Below are 21404 nucleotides of genomic sequence, written 5' to 3'. Positions count from 1 at the left end.
GTTTTCATTTCTCTCACATCATATGCATTCCCTCCCACAATTTAAATAAACATCAAAATTAACAAAGATTCTTACTCTTTTTCCCACCTACTGTTTTCAACTGTTTCCTTATCCAACGTTGACATTGCTGTTATCAAAATTTGGCAATGGTAGCCAGGCACCAGTGGCTCATACCTGTAATCCCAGTTACTTAGGAGGCAGAGATCAGGAGGATCATGGTTCAAAGCCAGCCTGAGCAAATAGATCAAGAGACCCTATCTTGAAAAAACTCATCACAAAAAAGGGCTGGTAGAGTGGCTTATGACGTAGACCCTGAGTTCAAGCCCCAGTACCCCACTCCCCCGCCAAAAAAGGCAATGGTCCCAGAATTGGAAAATTACAGTGGCACTTGCATACTGGCTAAAATCCATATTTCTTTGTCTGCATTAATTATTCTGTTATGACCCCATATCCTTATTCTTTAATAATTCCTTCTTCTGCCTTAAACATTGCATTCTTCCCATTAATGGTGGCCAAGTACCATTCTTTTACAACCAATTGTGAACCCTTTTCTTAACAGATGTTATCATGAAGCAGAGCTCTAACCTTGCTGTCCTGAATCCTACATCACCATGCAGGACTGACAACAGCATACAGTTACATTTGCACAAGTACTTGGGTTCTACCAAATGCTTTCATATTCATTTTCTTCTCATGTGAGCCTCTCAATAACCCAGAGAAGAGTGATTATTCTTCCCATTTTCCAACTCAGGAAACTACAATTCAACAAGGATTGGATGATTCATTCATAGTCAACCAGATAAGTGATAAGAGGCAAGACTCAAGCAGAAAACTTCTATATCTAACCCCAACTTTTCTTCTCAAAACATTTCTGAGAATATACCTAGCTGCCAAGCAAGCCCATAACTCTAATGCAAGTTTACAGGGGCTGCTCTAAGCCATGTAATACATAGCTTTGATCTCTTGCCCATTCTACATAATTACTTTTCCTCTAGTCCCACTCCTAGCCCCAAGCTTTGACACACAAACTCACCCTCTCCCCGCCCCTTCCAACTTTTTACGGATTCCTACTTTTGCTACATTAACCAAATTCTTTTCTTCTGCTTTGAACATGGTCTTGATTCTTCTAAACAGATACCTCCTTCATTCAATGATTTACTCACTCTGGCTCAGAAGTCTCTTAACCACAAAAATCTGTACAAGCACACATTTGTTTACAGTTTCACATCCATGTCCTTTGTCCTTCTTCATTCCTGCCATGCTGAAATGATCTATTTTAGAATACAAGCTCCTGGCCTAAGAAGCTTCTATTTAGCTAGGTATAGGAATCATCCAGCACAATGCCTTACATTCAAAGGTACATAAACATCAACAGTAATGATACTGTCTAAAATGAATTATTCCTGTACTTGATATGAAATAATAAGAGACCAGCTGTAAAAAACACTATGAGCATTATCTACCTCAATTAAATTTCTGAATAGGAATTAGTGTTCAGGGCTGTAAAGTGGATGAAAAGGACACATTTGTTTACCTATGATCCCAAAAATATAACATGAAGTTCTGAGTACTTTGTTACTGGTTTCCCACCACCACCACCAGTCCAGCTGTACTACACAGCAAGGTCAACCTGAGTAAGGGGATTATAGTTACCAGCATTGCCATTGTTAAGAAGGAGATCAACCATTCCAAGTGGATCTGTGTTCTGGGAAAGCACTAGCTGGTTGTATCTTACTTACTGGTTTATCCTTGATGGTAGGGCTTGACACACAAAGGTACAGTTTTCCATCTTCTTCTAGGCAGGCATCTATCAAAGCTTGCACTGAGCTCTCCTCCTGGAATAGCAGAAAGGCATAGCCTTGGGGAGAACAAAAACAAAAGAGTAGAGGAGAAATCAGTAAACTAAACTCAAAATACCAGTCCAAAAATTATTTGTTGCTTCATTTTGACAGATTCTTACTAAAATCTAAGACACTCAAGTGGGACAAAGAGACTTGAGACCTTCCTGTGCCAGGAACTGTGTTAGGTGCTCACAGACTCTGTAAACTGAACTAGTTGGGTGCTCCAACATAACCTCCTTTACTTCTCATAACTACTGAGGGGAGCAAGTTCAGAATACCTCTATAGAATTTCCACAAAATAGGTTTCTTCATGATTAATGAGGACAGACAGACTTTGCCTAGGCCCAGGTCACAACTAGCAGCCAGGAATAAAAGAGCACTTTGTCCTCCGATTTCCACCAAGCAATTGACTTGACATATGCTACAGTGGGAATACATCTTGAAAACAGTATGACAAGTGAAAGAAACCAGACATAAAACATCATGACCAGAAAAAGGCAAATAAAAAAAAAATAAGCCAGGCATGGTACATGCCTGAAATCCCAGCAGTTGGGAGGCTGAGGCAAGAGGATCAGGAGTTCAAGGTCAGCCTGCACTACACAGAAAGAACTTGTCTCAAAAAAAAAAAAAAAGTCAGACATAGATTAATGATTGCTTACAACTGAGGGGTTGTGGGTAACAGGCACAGATTTGTTCAATCGTTCATTCATGCATTTAATTTATTTATTTGAAACAGGGTCTTACTATGTTGCCCTGGCTAGTCTTGAACTAATGATCTGCACACCCATCCAACTGGCACAGGGTTTCTTTTTGGGATAACAAAAATGTTCTGAAATTGATTGTGATCAAGGATGCCCACTACCCCCACTCCTATTCAACATAGTACTGGAATTCCTAGCCAGAGCAATTAGGCAAGAAGAAGGAATAAAAGGAATACAAATAGATAAAGAAACTGTCAAAATATCCCTATTTGCAGATGACATGATCCTATACCTTAAAGACCCAAAAAACTCTACTCAGAAGCTTCTAGACATCATCAATAGCTATAGCAAGGTAGCAGGATATAAAATCAACATAAAAAAATCATTAGCATTTCTATACACTAACAATGAGCAAACTGAAAAAGAATGTATGAAAACAATTCCATTTACAATAGCCTCAAAAAAAATCAAATACCTAGGTGTAAACCTAACAAAGGATGTGAAAGACCTCTACAAGGAAAACTATAAACTTCTGAAGAAAGAGATTGAGGAAGACTATAGAAAATGGAGAGATCTCCCATGCTCATGGATTGGTAGAATCAACATAGTAAAAATGTCTATACTCCCAAAAGTAATCTACATGTTTAATGCAATTCCCATAAAAATTCCAATGACATTCATTAAAGACATTGAAAAATCTACCATTAAATTTATATGGAAACACAAGAGGCCACAAATAGCCAAGGCAATACTCAGTCAAAAGAACAATGCAGAAGGTATCACAATACCTGACTTCAAACTATATTACAAAGCAATAACAATAAAAACAGCATGGTACTGGCACAAAAACAGACATGAAGACCAGTGGAACAGAATAGAGGATCCAGATATGAAGCCACACAACTATAACCAACTTGTCTTTGACAAAGGTGCTAAAAATATACGATGGAGAGATAGCAGCCTCTTCAACAAAAACTGCTGGGAAAACTGGTTAGCAGTCTGCAAAAAACTGAAACTAGATCCATGTATATCACCCTATACCAATATTAACTCAAAATGGATCAAGGATCTTAATATCAGACCACAAACTCTAAAGTTGATACAGGAAAGAGTAGGAAATACTCTGAAGTTAGTAGGTATAGGTAAGAACTTTCTCAACGAAACCCCAGCAGCACAGCAACTAAGAGATAGCATAGATAAATGGGACCTCATAAAGCTAAAAAGCTTCTGTTCATCAAAAGAAATGGTCTCTAAACTGAAGAGAACACCCACAGAGTGGGAGAAAATATTTGCAAACTATACATCAAAGGACTGATAACCAGAATATATAAGGAACTTAAAAAACTAAATTCTCCCAAAACTAATGAACCAATAAAGAAATGGGCAAATGAACTAAACAGAACTTTCTCAAAAGAAGAAATTCAAATGGCCAAAAAACACATGAAAAAATGCTCACCATCTCTAGCAATAAAGGAAATGCAAATTAAAACCACACTAAGACTCCACCTCACCCCTGTTAAAATGGCCATCATTAGCAACACCACCAACAACAGGTGTTGGTGAGGATGCGGGGAAAAAGGAACCCTCTTACACTGTTGGTGGGAATGTAAACTAGTACAACCATTCTGGAAAAAAAATTTGGAGGCTACTTAAAAAGCTAGACATTGATCTACCATTTGATCCAGCAATACCACTCGTGGCGATATACCCAAAAGACTGTAACACAGGTTACTCCAGAGGCACCTGCACACCCATGTTTATTGCAGCACTATTCACAATAGCCAAGTTATGGAAACAGCCAAGATGCCCCACCACTGACAAATGGATTAAGAAAATGTGGTATCTATACACAATGGAATTTTATGCAGCCATGAAGAAGAACGAAATGTTATCATTCGCTGGTAAATGGATAGAATTGGAGAACATCATTCGAGTGAGGTTAGCCTGGCCCAAAAGACCAAAAATCGTATGTTCTCCCTCATATGCGGACATTAGATCAAGGGCAAACACAACAAAGGGATTGGACTTTGAGCACATGATAAAAGCGAGAGCACACAAGGGAGGGGTGAGGATAGGTAAGACACCTAAAAAATTAGCTAGCATTTGTTGCCCTTAACGCAGAGAAACTAAAGCAGATACCTTAAAAGCAATAGGAAAAGGAGACCAGGAACTAGAGAAAAGGTGAGATCAAAAAGAATTAACCTAGAAGGTAACACACACGCACAGGAAGTTAATGCGAGTCAACTCCCTGTATAGCTATCCTTACCTCAACTAGCAAAAACCCTTATTCGTTCCTATTATGGCTTATACTCTCTCTACAACAAAATTAGAAATAAGGGCAAAATAGTTTCTGCTGGGTATTGAGGGGGTGGGGGCAGGGGGGAGAAATGACCCAAGCCTTGTATGCACATATGAATAATAAAATTAAAAAAAAAGAAATTGATTGTGATGATGGTTTTGTACAAGTCTGTGAACATACAGAAAATCATTCAACTGTACATGCTAAATTGGTAAGCTGTATGGTATGTGAATTATACCTCCACAAAGCTGTATTTTCTTTTTTAAAGCCCAGGATCAGATGGGTATGTTTTTACATGTTACTGCTGCTACTACTGCTGTTTCTCTAAGGGATAATCTCCTGGCAGAATATACAATCTAGAAATGTGAACAGTAGTTGCAGGATTTCCATGGATATAGCTTGTTTTTTTTTTTAATGCAATGTTTTTAATTGATACATAACAGCTACACATTTAGCTACACATTTATAGGGTACAAAGTGATAATTTGATACATGTATACAATGCGTAATTATAAAATCCTGGTAATTAGCACTTCCCTCTTTTTAAACATTTATCACTGTGCTACAAAGCCTCAAACTCTTCTAGTTCTTGATCAAGTACATAGGGCTGAGAATGATACTCAGTGATAAACCATGTGGTTAGCATGCCAGAGGCCCTGGGTTCAATCCCTACCACCAAAAATTAGAATAAAATATATAATAAATTATTGTGAACTATAGTCACCCTACTAACATGGCCAGTTTTATTCAGTTCAATTCAATATGATTTACTGAGTAACTGTTACAAGTGTGACACAACCTATGAAGTATGAGAACCCTAAAATGAGCAAAACCAAGTTTCTGCTGTCAAGAGACTTGTGTAGGAGAATAAGCAGGCATTTAGACAATTAACTCCTCACTGCAAAGCTGGGGGAGATGAGTAGAATTCTGACTTGGGAGAAAAGGCAAAGACTTCAAAGAGAACAACAGATGCTCAGGAGACCAACCTGGCACTTGTGGCACACTGGCATTCATGAATGGCAGCTGAGCAAAAGCCCATGTATCTAACCTCTTCATAACACTGATAGCTTTGCAAAACCTCTCATCTGTCGCCTTGACACCAAGTCTAGCTGCTGACCTCAAAGGAAATCATCATCAATACTGTTCTCCTTTGTGCACCATGTGCCAGAACAGTGTAAATGGTCAAGAAAGATAAGAAGCCCTACATACAGAAGATTCTTACACCCCAGACAAAGATGCTGAATTCATAACCAACTGGCTAAGAAACAAAGTTCTCTGGAATCTGGACAGGTAATAACCTGTCACATAATGACAATGGCAGTGAACAATGGCTATTCTTCTTTAGCCTTTTCTCCAACTCTTCACCCACTATCCAGAGCATTCAAGAAAGCACAGCAGGAAAGATCAGAGTGGCCTGGCCAATACAACAGGCAGAGCAGGAGATACCAACACACAGGAGAAGGCACCAAGATGAATGGGTGGGCAGATAGGTGCAAGAAAGAAACTGCTTAGGTATTAGGACCCAGAGCTGTTTTCTGGGCTTTGTTCCCTAGCTGGATGGGTCAAAGAATTCAGTAGGTAGCTAGGCAGGAAAAATAAAACCTAACTGCAAAAGCAGAAAAAAGAATGTATCATTGCTTCATATCCCCTCTCTTTTGCAAACTATATCAAACTATCACCAACTCCTGGGGAATCTATTTAGAAAATCAGTGTTTTCATTTAACATGAGGACATTAACTCTACTTGCCAAAGAGAATATTACAGATGAATATATCTCTAATATCACAAAAGAGAGATCTCAGCAAGTTCCCTCAAACCTGCCTGAGCAGGTTAAATGGTACAGATCTTCTACCAAGGGGATAAGAAGCATATTGGACATCTTACCCTTAGAGGAGAAACTGTCTGTTTATACATTATGCACAAACATATCAGAAAGACCTGGAAGGCCTCCAGGCTGACTGCACATTTCTTCCAAATCACTGCCCACCTTCTGTCATTCTCAGCATCAAATCCAGTTTTGAGTTGGCCTTGGTGATCAGAGGAAAGGGAGGCTGTCTCCCTATAATGCCTGAGTAGCCACCACAAAAGCATGCATGTTTTCACTTAGGCCCATCTCATAGATAAAAATGTCTACAATGACAGTAGACAGAATTAAAAACTGGGAGTCACAAGTAAATGGCTGTTAAAAATATTATTACTGAGAGAAATATCTACAAATAACTTCACCTTACCCAGGGAATATCCATAATAGGCTACCAACTTCTTTAGGATGGCTGTTTTACAAAAATAATTCTGTGTCAAAACAATAATCTTAACTCCAAGGTTAGAAAGCTGTCACTCTCTGTAATGACAATATTCTGTTAGCACTACAGATAAGAGATGTGGCTAAACGCCACTCTGGGATGAAGCCCAACATTTTCCTTCAACTCTACATTCCATCTGTGGCCTTCCAACCAAAACAAAATTTGCCAACACCAACAAGAATTACCCATACAGAAAACTTTATGATATCTTAGTATAGTGCCTGATACCTCAAGGTCAAGCAGACCCAGAGGACAATAAATAGAAAAAATTTTAAAATCAGGAAGGAAGAATACTTCAAACTTATTTCTCTTTTGATATTGACAAACTTAAAGTGAAAGTAAACAAAGTAGAAAAAGATTCCTTCAAGAATAACAAGATTTGGGCTGGTGGAATGCTCAAGTGGTAGAATGCCTTCCTAGCAAGAATGAAACCCTGAGTTCAAACCCCAGCACCACAAAAAAAGCCATAAGCAGGTGTGGTGGTACACACCTGTAATTTCAGCTGTTTCAGAGGCAGAGGCAGGAAGATCACAAGTCCTTAGTCTGCTTGGGCAAAAACAAAATACAAACAAAGGACTGGGAGCTGTGAGAGGATCCTAGGTTTAATTCATCATACTGGGGGAAAGAAAAAGATTAATGTAGGGCAGAAATTAAATCAGTGATTTACTAAATGGTTAAATTCCATGTGGTATGACACAGACTAGAAGTCAAAAGGTCTGGACTTGGGTACAAGTCCTAACATTTAGTAGTTATGGCAATAACAATTTTTTTTTTTACTTGTTTTGTTGGCTAACATGTGTTGAACCCTGGAGAATGTTCTGTGTGTGCTCTTCGGCTGCTTGGATGCAATGTTTGTACATATCTGTTAGGTCCACAGGTCTACAGTGCTTTCTTATCAGTTTTCTCTCTGGCAATAACAATTAATTGCTAACATTTATTGAGTATTTATTACACATCAAGCATGAATCTACATCTCTTGTATTACCTCATTTTATCTTCACACACGTCTATGAAGTAGACACTATGTTTAATTTTGTTTTACAGTTTGAGAAGTTGCACAAAGCAGTTAAGTAGCTTGCCTGAGGTCATCCATGAATATTAATTGAACATTTCTGAGTCTCAGATCTTTTCTCTATAAAATGAAAAAATGTGTCCAATTATCTTACAAAGATGTAGGTTGACAGATAATATATGTAAGGGTGCTCTGTAAACCAGGGTGTCAAGTAAGTGTTGATCTTTTTTTGCTGCATTTTTAATTTTGTGTATGATATGTAAAACTAAAGTTAAATCGTTGCACATGGTCTCATTATAAAAATCAGAATTTAAATTAATGACATGTACTTTCTACTTTGCATTTACAATGTTTGGTAAAAAAGGGAAGTAACCTAGATACTGAAGAAAGACCCTAATTGAAGTTACTTCCAGGCTGAATATTACCACAAACAATAAAGTGACAGGATATCTGCTTTCGTATATTGTTAGCCATTTCTGCCACGATTGACAGATGTAGTATTATTTGCTGATTTTAATAATTCTTTAAATAAAAGCTGATTATACCTTTGATGAAGCTTCTACTCATCACTTTGATAGCAGTTTCTTCTGTTAGTTTGAAAGGCACTAAAAAAAATTCAAAACTTACCCATTCTCCCTTGCACTCTGAGCCAATAATAGATAGCAGGATTATAAAACTCCTCCCAGTTTCACAAATGGTGACCCGAGGAGAAAGGGCTTTAGAGATGTGGTAAGCTTGGGAGGCCCTTAGCTCAGAGCCAGTCTGTGGGAGGAGGTGTGAGATGTGGAGGAAACAGGAGGAACTCCTGGCCACCGTCACCATCACAACACTGGGTTACAGGCAGAATGGATGGCAGGAAATTCCTTGCTTTCCTATGAGTGCCAAATAGTTTGAAGGAACAAGAGTAGAATAGTGAGGGCGTTTTAGACAAGCATGGACTGACCAATGCAATTTTCTTGGCAGAAAAGGAACAGGAAGGTCAGGGAAGGGGCTTAATTAGGATAATTCCATTTTATTTGGCTAGGTTTTGGAAGGGTAAATTTAATTAAAAGAATTTTTCTTTTAATACCTGAGAACACATTAAGAATAACAACCTCTAACATGTTCTTGGTTACCTTTCAAAAACAAAGCTTCCTGAGCTCTTTAAATACATAAATTTTCATGTTATAACTTTCTACTATTTGATCCCTAGAATAAGTAGCAATCACTACACCAAGTTTACTACCACACTATCGTGTACTTAGTGTTCACAGTGTTCCAGGTACTTTGTGAACAAACATATTACATCTGTCAGTTCATTACATCCTCACAGTAACTCTATGAGATAAATACACACCATTTTATAGATGAGGAAACTTAAGAGGCTAAAGGGATTTCTCAGATTAAAACCTAAGCCAGATCCCAGAGTCCTCATTCTTATTCATTAGTTTATACTGGCAAGATAAAAATTTCATTATCACTAATAAGGACTTGCTTTTCAAACATGCTTCCAATAGTGATAAGTACACAGTGTTTCAGTAGCAGTAATTCACTTATGCTTTCATCTAAATACTTTAAATCCTAGATATAACTGCTCCAAATCCCACAAAAATTATATTAAGTAGAGTTGAAATGATGAATTTCAAAATAATCAGGGGAAAGTTAGGTTTCATTTTATTTGGGTCAACCAAAATTTTATATTGAGCCAATATTTATATTGTTTTCAATGTATTTTTTAGTTGTACATTTAAAATTATGACTCTTTAAGCCATTAAAGAGCATATCTCATTAAATTAAAGCTTTGAGGAAATAAAATACCACCATCACAGTAATAATGGACTTAGGCAAGAATCTTATTGTATTTTGTATTCTTGGTACTCAGGATTGAACCCAGGGCCTTGTGTGTTTCAAGCACAGGTTCTACCACTGAGTTATATCCCTAGCCCAGGAATCTTAGATAGATTCTCAAACCACTGGGTAAACTTAGGGGAAGGGGAAAAAACAAGATATTCACATAATCTTAAAACTATCACTTCACAGACCAGCATTTGCAAAGAGAGAAAAAGGTACTTTTACAACAAAAGAATCTGGTAGACACTACCTTTGCTAAAGATGAAACTAAACATCAAACTTAAATTGATGCCTTGACCTCCTGTATTGTGAGCTCAAGTGCCATGCATGGTCTATGTAGCATTCCTGAAGATAGTATTTCACCTGAGTCTCATCATGGGGATAATTATAAATTAAAGACTATCCTATAAAATAACTGTTATAGACTGGCAATCCTCAAATGATATACAAAGATTGATTTTGGGTCTGGGATTTAAAAACAAAAAACAATTCTAAATGACATTACTAGAGCAATGTGGCTGTTCCTTGTTCTTGAGAGATACATGCTTAAGTATTTAGGAGTGAAGGGTCTTGATATCTACCCCTATTTTTGTTTTTGTTTTGTTTTTTGTAAGGCTAGGGGTCAAATGCAGGGCCTCACAGGTGCTAGGTAAGTGCTCTTAACACTGAACAATACTCATAGCCCTACAACTTACTCTTACATGGGTCATTGAGAAAAAAAAATTGAAAAGGAGAAACCAAATGTAACAAAAACCTAAACCTAACAATTGGTGAGCCTAAAATAAGGCTACATAGGTGTTCATTGTACTATTCCTACTACTTTTTTGTAGGTTTAAAATTTTTTCAAAATAAAAATTTATGAAAAAAATTAAAATTACAAACATAATGTCTTTTTAGAGAAGAGGATGATATATTCTCCTATTCTATAAAAAGGTGTGTGGGGTTTCTTTTCTTTGTGTTTATTTGCAGTGCTGGGGACTGGGGTGTGCAGTTTTTTGTTTTTTTTTTTTTAAGAGACCGAATAGTTCTGAAAACCAACAAATGCTTTGGGGGATATATATGTTTCAAATAACAACTACAAATGGGAAAATAATTCCAGCTTATGGGGCTGTGCCCTGACTGCTTTCATAAAATGGTGGGAGACCAAGGGATGGCTGGTTTCTGATTGAGACCAGCCCCAAAAGGGCTGGTCCATAACTTGGATAAGCAGAGAGCTCTCTCCTCTCACAAAGGACTAACTCTAACCAATGATCTTTCTAAAGAGACCTGAAGGGTACTTCTACAGCCACAGCTCCTTAGTTCAGACTTTTTTTTCTTGTACAAACAGTCTGTTCAAAACATTCTCTCTGACCTTGGCTTTCAGGTCAGAGGACTTACCTGGTTTGCCTCAGGAGATTTGTCTTTGAATTCAGTTCAAGAGAACCAAAAATATCTGGAAGGTGCAAGGCATGATGCTAGGCACTGAAGCTACAAAGATGACTAACCAAAGAAGAACCCTGCTATAGAAATACTCAGCCTGTAAGTAAATGATTAATAACATGGAAAGTGCTATGTTGGGAGTATGTCCTACAGAACACTAGTAAGAAACAAATGAGATTTATTCAAACATCAAAGAAAACTATAGAGCAAAGGTGATATCTAACCTGGGGTATGGTTACTTCTCTATGAAGAAAGGGTATTTCAAGTTTAGGAAAGAGAACAAGCAACAGCATGGGAAGGCCAAAGTGTTGGCTGACTTGGAGAGCAGTGGGCAGAGTTTATGGGTGAGAGCATAGGACTAGGGGTAAATGAATCAGCACATCACTCCCCACTGCCTACTGCCTAGAGAACACTGTGGGTCTATGAAATAGATCTCTTGTTTATTTTCCTCTTGGATAAGAACACCTGATCTTCAAGATATACTGAATACTACTTACGTGCCCTAGGCACTGCAGGGGAAAATGGACAGGAGCAAATCCTTATGCTCAAGAAATGTATTTGCTAGTAAAAGAAGGTCAGGAGGAATAAGTACATAGAGAACTCTAATCTTGGAACAATATATTAAAAATCCTGAGGATTATTTTTAAAACATATTTCTTAAAAGTTGAGTTTCACAGAAAGATTACATGAATAGAGAAAGTGGGAAAGACTTTCTGTAGGTGGTGGCACAGGGGACAGATCTAAATGGTGAAAACATGGAAAGGGCATTCCAAGGGAAGAAATTAGCCCAAGTTAAAGTGTAGAGATGACTCTGAAAATAAATACTGTCCAGATCCATGGATTCCTAAACACTTCCCTTCGAATTAGAACCAAACATATTTCTTTGGCTATACTTATTACACAGAGCTGAAAGAAACACATTTTGGCTCTAGCCTGTTGTACGTTTTCTTTCTTTCTTTTTTGTGGTACTAGGATCTGAACTCAGGGCCTTCACCTTGAGCCACTCTACCAGCCCCATTTTTGTGAAGGGTTTTTTGAGATAGGGTCTCAAGAACTATTTTCCTGGGCTGGCTTTGAACTGCGATCCTCTTGATCTCTGCCTCGTGAGTAGCTAGGATTATAGGCGTGAGCCACCAGCATCCAGCTCTGTTGTATGTTTTCTATTTCACTAATAATTGCTTCTTTATGGGCTTGTTGTTGATGAGCAGTGGTGGGGGTAGTTGGTAATGAACAACAAGCAAGTTGGCTGAGTAGAAACACTTTAGAGATGAAAACAGACAATCTACTTCCTGTGTTCTTAGTAAAGTTCTGCAGTCCAGGGCAGTGATTTGGAGATTTGGGCTTAAAATCTGATTCATTTATGTAATCACACATTCCCTATATAAAGAAGTTCTTGTGAAGTTTGCCCATCTGTCAGTTCTAGTCACAGTCAGTTCTAAAAAGCACCTGACCAAGGAAAACTGAGACTACACAGGGGATGTAGAAGGGAACTGGTCAAACCAGTTGGACAATTTTATTATTACCAAGCATTACATTTTTAGGAGGGGGAGGATTAGCATTATTGAACACTTAATAAACCTAAATCCTGAGTTGGTGCTTACAGGCACTGTCTCAGTTAATCCTTTTAACAGCCTAATCAGGAGTATTAACTCAGGTGAGTAAACAGGCTCAGAGATTAAGTTACTTACTCAATATCACACTGATAGGAACTATTGGTGCCCAGGTCTAAATCCACAAATTTAGCTCCTGTCCCACTGCTTGTCACTCACCCTCACTCACTTTGACAACTGATGAGTTTTACTTTACACCAGGAGATGCTTTTCTACAGACAGATGGAACTGTAATCCAGCCCTGTTCATACTCTGCCTGAGCTTTGGTGGTCTAATTTCTTCTCCTCTCTGGGCTTTAGCACTCTGATCAGTTCTTGCTACTGCCACCAGTGCATTTTCTCTGTGTCAGTTTCCCCATCTTAACACTGAAGTCATCCATTCTGTGTGAAAGATAACCCATGTCAGCTGTCAGCTTTCAGGACTCTCATCAGATCCTTCCAGCTAGCTTCCCATTTCTTTCTTTCTTTTTTATTTTTTAATTAAATCAGTGATACTGAGTGTCATTTCATTTCACGCTCAATTAACTTTTTATTTTCACTTTTAATGTTCTTCAGTATTATGGACTGAACCTTGGATTCCTTTCTTATCCTTACATAAACAGTCCTATTAACTGATTGTGGTGCTATGGAGCAAACCCAAAGCATCATACTTGCTAAGCAAGTGCTCTGTCACTGAGCTGCATTCCAGCTCCAGCTTCCCTTTTCTAATTCTTTCACTTGATACATCCTTTCTTTCACACACTTGCTCATAGCCTATCTAATTCCTGCTGGCAAGTCCTGAACAAAAACTAAAACATCTTCTTTGCCTCAGCCTGCCAAATTTGCATTTCATTTCAGTTTCTGAAATCTACTCTCTTTCAAAGAAGTCCCTAATCAAGAGTAGTTACAGTTTCTCTGAACAAAATAAGCACCTGCCTTTACCCAGCACCTCTGCTTGGGTACAGCACAGTATGTACTGCTGTGACCTTGTGGTACCAGCTGTTTCTGCTATTTATGTAGCTGCTCAAGCTTTGTCCTGTGGCCTGTATATCCCCAACACTTTCTCCTTTCTGTATAATTACTTAAACTACAAATGCTTTGCAAAGACTAACTTTACAACTCATCTTCAATACAATGCTGAAAAGGTGGGTGTTTAATACAAGTTTAAATAGAGTATAGGAAGATTTTAAAAGCAAAAATAGATGCTGCTCCATATGTCAAAACAGAACAAGACAAAAAGCCCACCCTTGTTATTATTTCCATGTTTTTACAAGAAAATCCTCCCTTGGAATAAAAACTGAAACAGAGCAAAATATTCAAACATTTTTAATTCATAACTAAAAAAAAGAGAAAAGAATATTACTCAAAAGATTACAAACTACAAAAGGTTAAGTACATGCTAAAATCCCTTGGCCCATCAGTTTATGTAACTTGGAAGGTAGAAAAACTTGGAATCTGAGCCTAAAACAACACTGACTTATTTCTACTCAAATTATACTACATGGGAAAAAGATGTGAAGCTTGAAAACTTTCCTTTCTAGAGCCAGAATTAGATGAACTGAAGGAAAATGAAATAGATGCTACACTCCAGCCCACTCCAGCTACACAATGACTTGGTTTTTCCCATTTGAAGTAGAATCCCCATTCTTGTCCCTCAACAGTATCTCTTTAACTGGCTGGCTCAAGGTCAATCTGAATCCCACGTGTCCTGTCTTATGCCAGGTTTGCAAACCATGCTAGTATTATATAAACTTCCACAATTGCATGATGGTCACAGGACCAGAAGGCAAGCCAGCCTGGCCAGTAAGGAGGAAATACATGATCACCAGCTGAAACAGTCACTCAGAAGTACATCCTTTTCTGAAAGTGGGAGGGAATCATCAGCACATACAGTCTGTATCACTCTTGTGTACAGAGGAATGACTGTTTCTATTCCTGTTGACCTGCCTGAACCTGGTTCCTGGGGACCAGACTGCCAAAATTAACACTAGCTGCCCAAGTAAGCTGAGGAGGGCAGCCTTCTTCATTCCACTGAAAGCATGGTTGACTTCTGAAGACAATGTCGGAGCCACATGGCCAATCTCCTACCCAACATCTGCAGCTTGCTATTGTTCTTTGCTCTGCCCGGAGGCCTCTGCCAACAGTAGTAGTGCAGCTATGCTCACTGCCCAGGAGTTGCCAGCTCCTCTCCCTGCCCTCACATGCTCTGTCCCCACACAGCAGGTGAGATTATAGTAGGATCAGGAGCAGCTGCTTAGTGCAGAATCAGGGATAGAAGACACAGGGTGGCGAGACATTTTTTTTAGTAGCTCCAGTAACAGTAACTTTGCACATATGATATTCTCCTAGGAGACAATGAGGGAGATTATGCTAATTGCATCTATCATTAAGTTTGTTGTCCCTAACTTTTTGTCCTAGCTGCCACGTTCACACACACGCCTTCCTTTAGTCAAGGAAGTGAAACTTTTTTTTTTTTTTTAAATTAAACAGTCAAGGAACCCAGAGCTCTATCATTAGGATGACCTGTGTTATAGCTGGGCACTGAAAGATAAACTGGACCAATCAGGTTCCTTCTCTCTGAAATTCAACTAGAAATAGGGAAATAATTTGAGCTGAATCATGGTAATGGCGGAACATTATTGTGCTCAAATCTCTGCAGCCTGCCACCCTGGTACAACCTCCATGGCACAGTTCCTGTCCTTGGGCTCCCCTTGTCACTCATTAATCACATCTGATTTGACATGGCACAAGAGAACCTCTGATCCTTACAGCCAAAGAAATCAACTACAAAGCAGTTCATCCGGGTCCAGAAATGGTGAGGTATCACCAAAGAGGCAGAACCTCATAGTTGAGATGTGGCTAAAAGGCAGTTCAGTGGGGGCCTGGCACAAGTGGTAGAGTGCCTATTTAGCAAGTGTCAGGACCCCAGTTTCAAAAAAAAAGAGGAGAAGAAGAAAGTTCAGACCCACAGCCCCAGTTTAATCCATCTCTTTAGAAATACTCCAGCTATGTTAGCGTGACAAACAGAATTCAAGGATTCAGGAAAAAGACAAGGACCATTTTGATTTTTGAGTAGCTATGAAAAAATACTGTGTGTCATATAGTTTACATAATTCCAGACTTATAACCTATAGCATAATTTATCAGATTATATAGCTTCAGTCTACCTTCCTTTGCTGATATACACCAACAAAAACAAATTAAAAAATCACCTCCTTTATTTACCAGGTAAATCTAAAAGCTGTGTACACTTATGAAAAAGACATTTCCTGTGTTAAAGATTTGATTAGAGTAAGATGATCTGTAAGGACCTTTCCAGCTCTAAAATTTGGTAGGTTTTACTCTCTGAGCAAGTAATGAGCTTGTTCATCATTTGTAAAGCTACAATTCATTCATTCAATGAGTATCTGAGAGTTGCTGATTCAGGTATATGAGATACTCGGTATATATACAGCAGTGAACTGAACATTAAAAAAACACCCTAGTCTCATTAAACTTACATTCTGGTCTGGGTAACAAACAGAAAAACACATGTAATTTTTTTAAGGTGATGATAAGTACTTTAAAGAAAAAGAAAATGAGGGTAAAAAGGAAATACAATGAGGGTAAGAGGAATAGAGGAAAAGAGGATAGAGGGGCTGCTATTGTAGGTAAAGAAGTCAGGAAAGATTTTTCTGTGATGACATTTGAGCAGAAGTCTAAGGGAAGAAAGGGAGTGCTCCATTCAGAAATCTGGGGGAAGAGAGTTTCAGACAAAAGGAAATACTGTACCACTACTGTAAGAGGCCTTAGTTGCCCTTTTCAAGGAATTGCAGAGTCAAGTGGGGTGGAACATGCTTATTATCCAAGCACTCAGGAGGCTGAGGCAGGAGGATCACAAGCTCAAGACTTGGCCTAGGCTACATGAGACTATCTCCAAAAGGGGGAAAATAAGAAAAGGAATAGCAAAAAAGTCAGTGCAGCCAAAGTGAGTAAGAGAGAGAATGATAGATAGAAATGTTAGAAAACACCCAAGCTTCAGAGATGAGACCTGAGAAAAAAAGATTTAAACGTTTCTAGTACAAGACTGATACCAATGTGGTCCCTGGTTTCTGCAGGGGTCTATTATATGCCAAACACTGAAGTAAAAAGGTAAGTTCACAGCTGCAATGTACCACATATCTGACTTGGAACTAAGCTTAAAAAAAAGAAAAAAACTTGCTACAGATGACCAAATTAGCATAAACTTCACAAAGAAATTGCCTTAGCAAGTCATGTGATAGCAAATTCAAAATCATTGAGAGTCTTCTTTTTTAACTCCAGTTAAGTAGCTTCTAATTTAGAGTAAAGAAAATAACCTGAAAGAAAAGGCCATATACATTCTGAAGGTACAGGTCAAGTGGTAGAGTGCTTGCCTAGCAAGTGCAAGGCCTTGAATTCAAATTCCAGTACCACAAAAAAAAAAAATGAAAAAGGCCATGTGCATTAACCGAAGTATATATATAGCCTAGATGACAAGTAAGCAAATAAACTGGAGCACAAGAATAGGTTAGGCAGCCTCTGAAAATACGAAATTTATATAGAAACTTGAGGGGAAAGGAGGAGGAAAGGTGAATTCAAAATTCTCTCTCTGCTACCATTATACCCCACCACACACACACAAATATGTATATGAATAAAGACTAGGAGGAAAAAGAAGAGAGATGATGGTTGGTTCTGCTGGGCAGGCAGCATTAGTCTTATTGTTCATAAAGTAACACTTGTTCAATGAAAACCAGATTACTTTGTTCTGGTCCTACTGCTTCATTACATTATTAAGGCCTAGAGTCAGGATAACAGAAATTCCTAGGATCTAGTATTTAAGAAGAAGGCCATGATAACCTCTATACCATGATCTTAATAGCTCTGCAATATCCTTTGGGCTGACTAGTCATTCTTGAATCTTCTTTCACAACCACAGACTCCACTGCAAGCCTTCTTCTTCCTCTTAGTTACTAACGAAACTTACTTATATCTGATCTTCATTTTCTTCTCCTTTCTTCCTAAAAAGATGAATCTCAAGAGATCACTACAGATTGTATCACTAGAGTATTACCTGTTTTGACAATGTGAACCAAGAATCTAAAAAAATGACTTCATTTGTCTAAACATTTCTGTTTCTAGAAGTTTATCTGAAGGAAATAATCAGAGAAAGGGACAAAGACCAACTTGAAAAATAGGTATGAGAACACATTTTAGGTTTGCAATAAGCCTAGAAATAACCTAAATGTTCAACCACATAGGGTTTCTTATGTGAGCTATGATACATCAGGCAGCTATTAAAGTGACATTGTGGAAGAGTAAGTAGTTAAGGACCTGGGAGAAAAATCATGACATACTTTAAGCTTCAAAAAGCAGGATAAAACACTGTATATACAATATATAACCAATTTTGGTTTCATAAGAGCTTTGAGAAAAAAAAGGCTGGAAAGATCAAAATGTAAAGAAATTATTAGCACTGGTCAGGTGGCCGATTTTTTTTTTTTTTAATTTTTAAAAGAACATGCTCTGATCTTAAACTCAAAAGTAAATGTCGCTAAGGAGAGAAAAAAAAAAAAAAGACAACAACAACAAGATGACTCTCAAGAGGTATATAATCCAACCCGGTCTCTGCTACTAAATTCCCTGATCATAATTCCAACTGTCCATTAGGAAGTTCCTCTTAGATCAGATAAGGACATATCAAATTCTACATCAAATCATCACTACATCAAAGTGGTTTTCCCTCTACTGACTCTCCTACACTCAACAGTGCCATGAATTGCCCACTCAGTGGACAACCCCATCATCAAATCTATCACCATCGTGATCCACACCATCACTAAAGACCTTTCTCCCCCCATTCTACTAATAGCTCACTGCTAATACCCTAGGTCTTCACAACTTCTTATGACCTTGACTACAGAAATCTAAATGGTTTCTCTGACCCTGACTAAAAAAATTAAAAAAAAAAAAAAAAAACTAAAACCAAAACCAAACCAAACATGGAAAAAAAAAAAAAAAAAAGCCTTCAACTGATACCTGGGCACTATGCAGAATACACCTTGCAACTTGTTATTTAATCTCATAACAAGCCATTCTTATTATCTGCATTTAGATGAAACAGATTCAGGAATATTAATAATTGGTCCAAGGATACAGATATGGCAAAATGTGGATCAGGAATTCCACTTAGGCAGTTAATGACAGAATCTGGATTTTTTGGGGGGAGGGTAGGGTTCGGGGGTGGCAGTACTTGGTTTTGAACTCAGGAATTTGTACTTACTTAGGAAGGTACAGACCATCAGAGCTTGTATACTTTTTTTTTCTTTTTTTTATTATATTCATATGTACATACAATGTTTGGGTCATTTCTCCCCCCTTCCTGCTCCTTCCCCTATCTCCCCAACCCCTCGCTACCAGGCAGAAACTATTTTGCCCTTATCTCTAGTTTTGTTGAAGAGAGAGTATAAGCAATAATAGGAAGGACCAAGGGTTTTTGCTAGTTGAGATAAGGATAGCTATACAAGGAGTTGAGAGTCTGTATTCTTGATGCTGGTTACACATCAAGTGTTAGGCCTGGCAGTCAGGCTTCCACAATACCCAGCCTTAATTACAGACTATCTGGAAGCTGGATCATGTCTGTAATCCTAGCTATTTGGGAGGCTGGGATGGGTAGGGTCACAGTGCAAAGCCAGCCTGGGCAAAACATCCACAAATCCCATCTTCCCCAACAACTGGGTGGCATGTACCTATCATCCCAAGCAATTTGGGGGTCTGAGATTGGGAGGATCCTGGCTCCAGAACAGTCTGGGCAAAAAAGTTTGTGAGACCCCATCTTAATGGAAAAAAGGTAAACATAGTGGTACATGCCTATCATCCCAGCAAAAGTGGGAAGCTTAAAATAGGAGGATTGCAGTTCAGGCTAGCCTAGGCAAAAAGTAAAAAGCCCTATTTCCAAAATATCCAGAGAAAAAGGGCTGGAGGAGAAGCTTAAGTAGCAGAGCATGTGCCTCGCAAGCACATGCCCTGAATTCAAACCCTAGTACCACCAAAAATAAATTAACAAATAAAAAGACTGTCTTGAACATGCCTACCTCTGGGTTGTTCTTATTCCTAAATGAGACTAGTACAATTAAGAACCATGGGCACTAGTGGCTCACGCCTGTAATCCTAGCTACTCAGGAAGCAGAGATCAGGAGGATTGCAATTCAAAACTAGCTCAGGCAAATAGTTTGTGAGACTCTACCTTGAAAAAACCATACTAGTATCAACTCAAAATGGATCAAGCACCTAAATATCAGACCTGAAACTCTGAGGTTACTAAAGGAAGGAGCAGGAAACACTCTGGAACTAATAGGTGTAGGTAAGGACTTCCTCAATACAACCCCAGCAGCCCAGCAACTAAGAGAAAGGATGGACAAATGGGACTTCATAAAATTAAAAAGCTTCTGCACAACAAAAGCAATGGTCTCTCAACTAAACAGACCACCCACAGAGTGGGAGAAAATATTTGCCAGCTATACATCAGACAAAGGACTGATAACCAGAATATACAGGGAACTTAAGAAACTAAACTCTCCTAAAATCAATGAACTAATTAAAAAATGGGCAACTGAACTGAATAGAACTTTTTCAAAAGAAGAAATTCAATGGCCAAAAAACACATGAAAAAATGCTCACCATCTCTGGCCATAAAGGAAATGCAAACCAAAACTACTCTAAGATTCTACCTCACCCCTGTTAGAATAGCCATCATCAAAAACATCACTAACAACAGGTGTTGGCGAGGATGTGGGGAAAAAGGAACCCTAATCGACTGCTGGTGTGAATGCGAGCTGGTGCAAACACTCTGGAAAAAATTTTGGAGACTTCTTAAAAATCTAAACATAGACCCACCATATGATCTAGCAATCCCACTCCTAGGGATATACCCAAAGAAATACAACACAGATTACTCCAGAGGCACCTGCACACCCATGTTTATTGCAGCGTTATTCACAATAGCCAAGTTATGGAAACAACCAAGATGCCCCACTATTGATGAATGGATCAAGAAAATGTGGTACTTGTACACAATGGAATTTTACTCAGCCATGAAGAAGAATGAAATCTTACCATTTACAGGTAAATGGATGGAACTACAGAACATCATTCTGAGTGAGGTTAGCCAAGCTCAGAAGACCAAAAATCTTATGTTCTCCCTCATATGCGGACTTTAGATTTAGGGCAAATACAGTAATGTGGTTGGACTTGGATCACATGATAAGGGGAGAGCACATTTGGGTGATATAGAAATAGGTAGAAAACCCAAAACATGAAAGCGCTTGATGTCCCTACTCCAGAGGAGCTCATACAGAAACCTTAAAGCAATAGAGGTTATCATGAGAAGGGGATCAGTAACCAGGGTAAAG

General features: G+C 38.4%; 1 protein-coding gene across 8 annotated transcripts in view; it reads right to left on the bottom strand.

The window, feature by feature from the left end:
* Positions 1-21404, bottom strand: part of Cpeb3 (cytoplasmic polyadenylation element binding protein 3) — a 179367-nt gene that overhangs the window by 38392 nt on the left and 119571 nt on the right. For all 8 annotated transcript variants that reach the window (XM_074078776.1, XM_074078773.1, XM_020157307.2 and 5 more), the window contains one exon: positions 1740-1858. In XM_074078776.1, coding sequence (XP_073934877.1) covers positions 1740-1858 — 119 coding nt within the window. The remainder of the gene's footprint in view (positions 1-1739; positions 1859-21404) is intronic.

This window comes from Castor canadensis, chromosome 7, assembly GCF_047511655.1.
Source record: "Castor canadensis chromosome 7, mCasCan1.hap1v2, whole genome shotgun sequence".
In the NCBI taxonomy this organism is placed as follows: domain Eukaryota; kingdom Metazoa; phylum Chordata; class Mammalia; order Rodentia; family Castoridae; genus Castor; species Castor canadensis.
Note: the sequence above shows the minus strand (reverse complement) of the source record. Positions and strands in the feature narration are given on the sequence as shown.